A 9,453-nucleotide genomic window follows, 5' to 3' on the forward strand; every position below is an offset into this window, starting at 1 on the left:
TTCACATTTGGAAATAGGTTGACAAGTAGGAGATATTTTTTTCTTAGCGTCTCTAATTGTAGATTGCATTCAATCTGGTTGCTTAAATCTCCGTTTAAGCTTAACTGTACGTACATCAGCAATTGCGTAGACACCTGGCTTCATATCTCTAGTCAGGGTTTTCTTTCCTTGGCACTTTCTTGGCAAGGTTACGAAGAGATAACTCATTTATTTATAGCCACATGCGTCTACCCAGCATTATATCTACCACAGTTAGCATGGTTTTCTTTCCTTGGCACTTTCTTGGCACTTTCTCCCCTGACCCACCAATATAAATAGCCACATGTACGCGGACGAATAGCCTTCCTTAACCTTTTTCAGTGCAGAAATCCGCTTTGGACGAAGTTATTTAGCTGGTTGAGCGCTGAGATGGCATCGGAACTCTCCAACACCGCCGCAAGAAAGAGGGAAAATGAAGACAGTAAAGATGTTATCATAGGTACGTAACATCTGCGTTCCTTTTGTTCGCCCTTTTCAGTACCCTTTACAACTGTGCTAGATGAAAGTAGATTAAATTTTTCTGGGTTCCAATTAAAGATTGATTTTATATTGAAAAGGGACATTCCCCAGATCCAGGTTTTGAACCTCCAAATAATCTATTTATATGTCTTTTAGGAAATACATTTAATAGATTTATGTCCCCAGATCTAGGTTTTGAATCACTCTGTTTATGTCTTTGAAGAAATATACAGAATAGATTTATGACCCCAGATCTAGCTTTTGAATCCCCATATACTCTGTTTATGTCTTTGAGGAAATATACAGAATAAAATAGAATAAAACAGAGGAAATATCGTATGATCCTGGGATGTCTTGTAATTACACAGTGCTCAAAGTATATATATATATATATGAAAGCCTTAGGTTACTTGTTTTCACTACCCTTCTATACGTGCATGCTTATGATGTCGCACCAATTTATTGTGTGAAGAAATAGTAGAAGAATGCCCCGCGATGGATCAGATCGATGCTACTCAATTCGAAAAATTGAGCAGCGGAGAATTTTCTGAAGCTCGGCGTTCGACCGGGGAGACTACAATTGAGTCTTCCCAGCTGAACACACCGATTCACAGGTGAGATACATTTTATTTGGAAATTGCTCTCTTTCTTTGCCATATGAATCCAACTTTATAACTCACTCATTATATCAATTAACAGTGACCAAGGACAGAAATTTTTGGCTCAAGATGTATTTCTCAGTCACAGTGGTAAGCAGAAAAATTTAACAGCACACAACTATATATACGATGTCCTTGGTTGGTTGTCTCGGCTACCCGTTTATAAATGCATTCTTATGTTTATAATTTATTTTGTGAGAAGAAATACAAGAAGAATGTCCCCCAACTGATCAGATCGACACCACTCAAGTCATGAATTCAAGCAGCCGAGAATACTGGCGTTCGACTGTGGAGATGATAAATTCTGGCACAATTAAGTCCTCCCAGCCAAACACACCGATTCGCAGGTGAGATAAAATTTCTCAAATTATTTGAATCTCTCTCTCTTTCTCCGCCATATGAGTCCAACTTTAAAACTCACTCCATATTTCAATTAACAGTGACCGAGGACTGAAGTTTTCGGCTCAAGATGTATTTCTGAGTCACAGTGGTAAGCAGAAGAATTTTATTAGGCAGCTATACAGAGACCTCACAAACCAGGGCGTGTCCTGCTTCTTTGATCAAGATCGTGAAAGTTTGCCAGTTGGTGAAGATTTCCCCTCTCGTATATTTGAAGCGGCTAAGACATGCAAAGTAGCAGTTTTACTTCTCTCTATGGATTTCCTCGAATCAAAATGGCCAATGCAGGAACTGGCTGCTTTCGTGGAAACGAAGAAAAAAACAAATCTTGATCTCAAAATTTTACCCCTGTTCTTCCAGATTTCACCGGATGCTCTTAAAAACATTACGGCAGACGATGAAAAGTGGAAACAGTTGGAGAAATCTGAGGTAAACCGAGCCGAATGGCATCAAGCTTTGAGTGCAATACGGCCAATTAACGGGTTGAATTTTATTGAAGGTGATGATGAAGTGAAGTTTAGAGATGAAATTGTGAAAGGAATCTGGCATTTACTTCCAACACCCCTCACCAAGGTATCATGTCTCTTGTATGCAAGGACAAGCACGAATGTGCCAGGTAAAAACACCTCACTACCTTGTTTTGCTTTTATGACGCATATATTCAGATGCTGACGCATATATTCAGATGCTAACGCATATATTATATTTATGGTTTGCAGGAGGTTGAAGATTTCTTCCACACTGTTCATTCCGACAAAAGGAGAATCCGTATTGCAGGATTGTATGGAATTCCGGGCCAGGGGAAAACTACACTTGGCAAGGCTTTTTGTAACTTCAAATTGAAGGATTTTGAAGGCAAAGTATGCCATCTGGAATTTTCCAGAGGCGATTCGTTTCAAAGAATTAAAGTTGCCCTGCAATATCTCACTTTCTGCCATCAGTCGCATCTCCAAGAACTGATAGACCAAGATCAGGTGACCAATTTCACATCTTTTAATTTTGTTTACGGGATGTTCTTCCTTTCCATAAGAATATTTTTAAGTATTCTGAATTTTCTAATAAGATGTGTTAAGTATTCTGCATTTTCAATTGTAAATTACAGGCACAAGTTGAGCTTTATAGAAGAGTGGAGAGCAAAAGGGTATTGTTGGTGCTCGACAATATCACAGTAGAATATATAGACGAATTGGAGTATTATCTTAAGGCAGAGTTGGGAGAAAACAGCTGGATCCTTTTGAGCGCTCGGAGTGTAGATGTTCTAGTAAAGCATTTCAAGATAGATAAGCAGTCATGCATGCGCGTACCAGGGCTCAAAGAGGAAGAGGCCATAGCCATCTTGTTGGAAAGGACATCTGTAGAAGAGTCAACGTTGGGGACAGAGGACAAAGCCTTTGCTGTCAAGTGTGCTGCAGACAGATGTTTGTTTAAAGAGATCGGTCGTGGAGAAGGAACATTTCATCCGTTAGCTTTAAAAACTTTTGGTAGCCATCTCTTCACTAAATACGGTCCGCATTTGTCAAAGTGGGTTTGTGAGATAAAAAGCTGGGTAGACCGATGTGGTTATGGTTTGGATGACTTGTTTGCTGTGCTGGGCAAAGCTTTTGACAACATGTGTCCCGAATATCGCATGATATTCATGCTTCTCACCCTCTATATACCGCCTAATATGTCTCCCAACAAAGTTACCGAGTGGCTGGCAATAATTCTCAACAAAGATACCCCGTCTATTGAGAAAGCAGTGAGTTTGAATATTTTCTTTCAAGACTTTTTAGTTTATGATTTGGGTGTTTTTAATTGAAAAATCGCTGAAGACTTTATTTATACATGGTTTCAGGTTGAGGATCTCTGTAAGAAGGCTTTTATTGAAGAATCTATACCTGGAATTCGCATACACGACCTATATTTTGAGTTTGCTCAAAGCAAAGCAAAAGAAATGGGGAGATGGCTGTGGTGGAAGGGTGACCAACATAGTACACGTGGGTTAATATCAGAAGAAAATGCGGGGTTTGATTTGGTTAAGTTGGAGCAGTGCATGTATCTAAGATCGTTCCAGATCGCCCATCATGACCTTCAAAATTTGTTGGTGCTTCAGCTTGTAGGTGTGCAGAAAATGAACAAACTTGCTTTGGGTGGGATGGGCCGTCTCAGAAGTATTACATTACATAATTGCAAAGATCTGGTAGTCCTTGAAGGTATGGTAAAATTGCAACAGTTGGCGTGGCTTCAGATAAGTGAAGTAAATCCAATGTTTAAACTTCCTAAGCTAAGCAGCCTCAAAGGTTTACGATATCTTGAGATCAATTTAGCAGGCAGCCAGGTGATCAATAAGCTGGGAGATCTTACCGATTGTGCTTTTCTGAGAGAGATTAATGTTTATTGTCGATCCCTCTTGGAGTTCCCAAGGTTGAAAGGTTTGCGGTATCTGGAGAAAGTGGAATTTAGAGTGTGTGATAAAGTGAAGGGGCCCCTCGACTGTACAGAATGCGTGGAGCTTCAAAGTAATCTCAGCAGCCGCTTCTGGGTTTTGCCACCGGGTATCTGTAGACATAATAAACTATCCAAAACTGTATTGTGGGATCGTGATGCAGTGAAGGGATGTCCAGATATAGATGTGCCGAGTGCTTTAGAGGCATGTTTAGATACAGATGTCCAGATAGAGTCGTTGAATGCATCAAACGTTGCTACAGCGCTCAAAAGTTTAGTGTCTTTCGACGGACTGAAAGATCTTCAATTATGGAATTTCAGGATTTTAAAGGAGCTTCCGAGTTTCAGACTCTTTTCAAATTTGATTGTGCTCAAAGTTGGCAAGTGTGGTATAAGGGAGCCCCCGGATCTAACATGTTGTGTCTTGTTGGAGGATGTTTGGTTTTCCACACTAGAAAATTTACAAAGCTTTCCCGACTTCTCACTACTGAGGAAGTTAAAGAAGTTAAGATTATATAATTGCTGCAGGGTTGAAGATTCTCCTGATCTTAGTGGTTGCTATGAATTACAGGTATTCCATCTAGTCTATAACGACAATATTAAAGGACTTCCCAACATGGGCGAGTCCTCGCAATTAGAGGAAATCAAATTGAGTTGGTATTCTTGTAATGAGGATATTCAATCCTCTGTGGAGCGCCCTGGAGAAGAAACCTTCTCAAATTTAAGTGATGTAAGCGCGCCAGACACATTGAAAGAGTGGGAGTGGCTAGAGGGCAAGACCATTATGGGAATAAGGTATGTCCGTGGAGGGAAGATGTATTATTCTATCACGGCTCCCTATGAATCGCACGACCGAACCCAGTTTTTGGGAAAAGTAACGGTAGATGAAAGGTCAAGGTTTCAACCCGCGGCATGTGTGATTGCATATTTTTTTTTGGCGTTAGTCATAGGTTTGAGTTTATCAGTTCGGTATTTAATGCTGGCTTTTACGGTGAGAGCAACTACTACGGTGAGAGCAATTAATATAATATATTTTGTGGGATGTGCATGGTCGTCTCTCAGTATGTGGTTCGCAATTAGGGATTCACTTAAAGTAGCAGCTGCACGGTTTCTCGTGCAACGGAGAGTTGATAGGCGAGGGGTTTTTCCGTGATTAAATAGGTGAGAAGTTGAAGCAGCAGAATGTGAAGGGAAGTGGAGTTATTTGAAAATAGAGGGAAATATAGAATAGGGGAAAGGATCCAGCAGTTGTGCATCCTAACTTCGCACTTCTCAAAATCTTACTTGGAAATTTCAAATCACTCAGATTTTTTTACAGCAGCTTACTTGGCAAGTCTCCTGCTTATAACTAAGGTTTCAGGGCCACATCATCAAATATGATGCCACATCAGCATGCTTTTTGCCAAGGTGTCCAAAACAGCCCCCAAACAAGTGAGACCAATAGGCATGCAAAAGAGACCCCAATAGTTGTGCACCTGACATGGCATCACCTGATTGGTTACTTTTTACAATATTAGTACATTTCTTAACAACTATTGGTACATTTCCTAATAACTTTTGGTACATTTACTAACAAAAATTGATATTTTTTGTTTCAAACAATAGGTTTTATTTGTTCAATTTTTGGAACAAAAGGTATCAACAACCCTCACAACAATTGGTACATGCTCAACTACTGGGTCCTTTCCTATATTGGAAAAATGTATATTAAAAGAGAAAAATGGAGGTTGTTTTTTTTATTTAGTAAAAATATGTAAAATAGTTTAAATTTTTTAAATTTGAATCATTATAATTTAATAGTTGAAATTAATTGTGTTTTTTTTTTTTTTTTCAAACTTTATAGCAATTTAGAAATGATAGCGAAGCGTTGCAACTTAGCAATTGGACTTAATACATTAATGGTATTACAATGTGTTTTTTGAAAAGTTTATGTGAAAATATAAAATTGGAACTATTGTAGTTCTATATTTCAAACAAATAAGTATTATATTTCTTGAAATGATACAAAAAGATATGTATAAATTGTATTTTGTAAGTTTTAGATGCGAATTAAGGTGCAGAAAATAAACAGAGAGTTAAGACGAAGAGAAGAAAAACAAACAATTTATCGTGGTTTGACAAATTTGCCTACATCCACACTCAAAGCAGGGTAAACAATTTTATTATGTTCATAATTCTGGTTATACATACACAACAGCTTGTAGCTTCACAAAAACCATCATATAAAATGATATTCAAACAACTCTTTAAAGAGCTTCGAGAGAGAAGTTGAAAGGCCAAGTATTTGGTAGCAAGATAAGAAGAAGTCTGTTGGACTTCACCTCTAACAACCTCCCACTTGAAGGCCAATGAACTATTGCAACAAAGAGATTCCCCCACTCAGTCCTGCTATCATATGTTGGAAAGGCCGGAAGAACCTCGACAAAACTCGAACTTCTCCCGCGTAACAACTTTAGTGAGCACATCAACTAGGTTCTCCTCAGTGGCAATTTTGTCTACAAGAAACTTGTCATCTTCAACCATGTGCCAAACATAATGATTGCATATGTCAATGTGTTTCGATCGAGGCTGGGACGTCTGATGCTTAGTCATAAAGATGACATTGTGGTTATCACAAAATAAAACAAAATCTGATTGCTTCAAACCCAATTCACTGAACAAAAATTGTAACCATATTATCTCCTTGGCTCCCTCAGAGAGAGCTATGTACTCAGCCTCTATAGATGATTGAGCAACTGCATGTTGCAATTTAGAACCCCAACTGATCGTTGGGAAGGCATAACCTAAAGTAGACTTTCGTTTGTCTAAGTCCCCACCAAAATTAGAATTGGAAAATCCTTGCAAGTGTGCCTTTTCCTTTTTAAAACATGAACAAAAAATTGAAGTGCCTTTAAGCATGAGCAATATCTTTCCCTTTTTAAAACATAAACAAAAAATTGAAGTGCCTTTAAGCATGAGCAATATCTAGACGAGTTGATACCATAGCGTACATAAGACTCCCAACAACAAATTTCTAAGGGATGCGGTCCATAAACTCCTTATCTTCTTGTGTTTGTGGACATTCTTGAGAAGAGAATTAAAAATAAGAGGCTAAGGGGATGCATATAGACTTAGCATCTGCCATACTAGATCTGTCCACTACCTTTTTAATGTAGTCTTGTTGAGATAGTTTGAGTTCTCTCTTTTTCCTATCCCGAAGAATGATCATCTGAAGGATTTTCTTTGCTAACCCTAAATCTTTCATGGAAAACTTGTTAGCTAAATGAGTCTTAAGCTCACAAACAATCTTCATGCTTGTGTTGACCACTAGCATATCATCCACATAAAGGAGATGTATACCAAATTCGCCATTGGGAAGCTTTTTGAAGTATACACACGGATCAGATTCACAACGTATGAACTTGTGATCAGTCATAAATTTGTCAAACTCGAGCTACCATTGTCATGGGGCTTGCTAAAGCCCATACAAGCTCTGCTTCAATATACAATAAAGATGCTCCTGACCCTTTTTGATAAATCCTTTAGGCTGGTGCATAAATAATTCCTCATTAATGTCGCCATGTAGAAATGTCATCTTCACATCCAATTGTTCAAGTTCGAGATCCCATATTGTAACCAATCCCAAAATAGCTCGGATGATAGTCATTTTTATTACTGACGAAAAGATTTCTTCAAAATCAATACCTTACTGCTAAGCGTACCCCTTGACAACTAATCTAGCACGAAATCGTTTCCGACCACCATCTTCATCCTTCAATTTATAGACCCACTTATTCCATAATGCCTTTTTGTTAGGTGGAATCCCATGTTTGATTCCTTAGTAAGGCGTCCATTTCTTCACACACTGCACCTTGCCATTTGTCACAATTAGTATCCTTCATAGCAGCTTGATAATTCACGGGCTTTGTAGGTTCAGATGTCAATAAGGAGGGTTCTGCTCCTTCAACAAACAAGAGCTCATAGTCTTGAAAATTTTGATGGAACTTTCCTCTGTCTTGTAGACTTCCTCAATTCACCAACAGAACTAGAAGGACCGTTATCAGTGCCCAATTTTCCAAGATTTTTCTTGCTCTGTTTCTGAAAAATACCACCAACGTCTGCCTTTGTGAGTGAAGGGTCCCCTGAAATCTGCGTAGTGCGACCCCCTATTGGTCGTAGAGAATGATCAAAAAGACCTTCGTGTGTAGCAGAAGAATCAAGCGGTTGATTAGCTCGGTCAGACTGCTGGACGTATCCTTGTCCAGTTCGAACTCGTGAGCCTGGCGGAGTCACTTCCATTAGTGACTGTGGCACAAGCAGGTTTGGAGCGGTGTGTGTATCGGTGGATAAAGAGTCTCCAGTGTCGTGCTTCCCGAAGTCTCCAACGTCGTGCTCATACATGTTAAGACTGCGTAGTCACACCTTTGTGTAGAGTGGGAGTAGTTTGCTTTGCGTGGGATGTGCAAGGCACTGTAGGAAGCGGACCAAACTCGTGGATGTCAAGTTCATCTAGACACCCACACAAACAGTCAAAGTCGTTGCTATTACTAATATTTGGTGCCGAATTAGGTGTATCGATAGTATGCCAAGAGGAATTAGCATCACCACTTCCCATACTACCCGAAGCAGAGGACGAAGATGAAACAGGGGCTGGTGATGAAACAGAGGTCGGTGAAGGCAAGAAAGGTGTTGTTCCACTTGGGCTTCCTTACTGTAAATTACTTCCTCTGCAGGTATGGGTATCTGAAAATGATGACAAAGGACCATAATCCTTAGTATCTTCCTGTGGTGTTTTGGAAGGCAGCGAACGTGTGCTCAACAAAAACATCTCTGCTTCGAATGATTTTTCTATCAATTAGACTCCACAATCTGAAGCCAAATTGGACTTCGCCACATACCCAACAAATATACATTTCAGCAATCTGGGATCCAATTTTGTCCTCTTCTCTTTAGGAACATGTACAAAGGCTTGCCATCCAAAAACTCGAAGATGTGCATATGAGACTCTCTTTCCCAGCCATTCTTCCTCTGAATACCAAAATTCAATCAAGAGGATGGACTCCAATTAATCAAGTATACAATTGTATTGCAAGCCTCTGTCCAAAATTCTTTACCCGGTCCAGCATTGGAAAGCATACATCGAGCTTTCTCAAGAATTGTTCAAGTGAGTCTTTCAGCTGCCCCATTCTCTTGAGGCATGAAGGGAACAATTTTAATCCTTTGAATACCATTATCTGCACAAAAATTATCAAATTCCGAGGAAAAAAATTCTCTTCCATTGTCTGTTTGTAGACATTTGATTTTGTGCCCACTCTGATTTTCAACAAGAACTTTAAATATTTTGAAGTTTGAAAATACTTCTGATTTTCTAGAAAGCATATAAATCCAAACTTTCCTTGTACTATCATCAAGAAAGGTAACAAAATAGTTTGCGCCTCCCAAAGAAGTTACCTCGGTAGGACCAAAGATGTTAAAATGTACCGATTCCAATGGT

General features: G+C 39.2%; 2 protein-coding genes across 4 annotated transcripts; both read left to right on the forward strand.

Moving 5' to 3' along the window:
• The first annotated feature begins 254 nt into the window (after positions 1–254).
• On the forward strand, positions 255–2,412 carry LOC131054851 (uncharacterized). Of its 3 annotated transcripts, none has more exons than XM_057989475.2 (6): positions 255–478; positions 977–1,112; positions 1,198–1,247; positions 1,360–1,504; positions 1,598–2,172; positions 2,276–2,412. In XM_057989475.2, the coding sequence occupies exons 1-6, from the start codon at positions 409–411 to the stop codon at positions 2,281–2,283; spliced, it is 984 nt and encodes a 327-aa protein (XP_057845458.1). In that variant the 5' UTR covers positions 255–408; the 3' UTR covers positions 2,284–2,412. The 3 variants fall into 3 exon arrangements, with proteins under 3 accessions (XP_057845458.1, XP_057845459.1, XP_057845457.1); XM_057989476.2 differs by having other exon boundaries at positions 980–1,112; XM_057989474.2 differs by having other exon boundaries at positions 257–478; positions 971–1,112.
• LOC131054850 (uncharacterized) lies at positions 2,276–5,718 on the forward strand. The gene is made up of 3 exons (XM_057989473.2): positions 2,276–2,530; positions 2,659–3,294; positions 3,391–5,718. The coding sequence occupies exons 2-3, from the start codon at positions 2,851–2,853 to the stop codon at positions 5,131–5,133; spliced, it is 2,187 nt and encodes a 728-aa protein (XP_057845456.2). The 5' UTR covers positions 2,276–2,530; positions 2,659–2,850; the 3' UTR covers positions 5,134–5,718.
• Positions 5,719–9,453: the final 3,735 nt, after the last annotated feature.

This window comes from Cryptomeria japonica, chromosome 8 (genome assembly GCF_030272615.1).
Source record: "Cryptomeria japonica chromosome 8, Sugi_1.0, whole genome shotgun sequence".
In the NCBI taxonomy this organism is placed as follows: domain Eukaryota; kingdom Viridiplantae; phylum Streptophyta; class Pinopsida; order Cupressales; family Cupressaceae; genus Cryptomeria; species Cryptomeria japonica.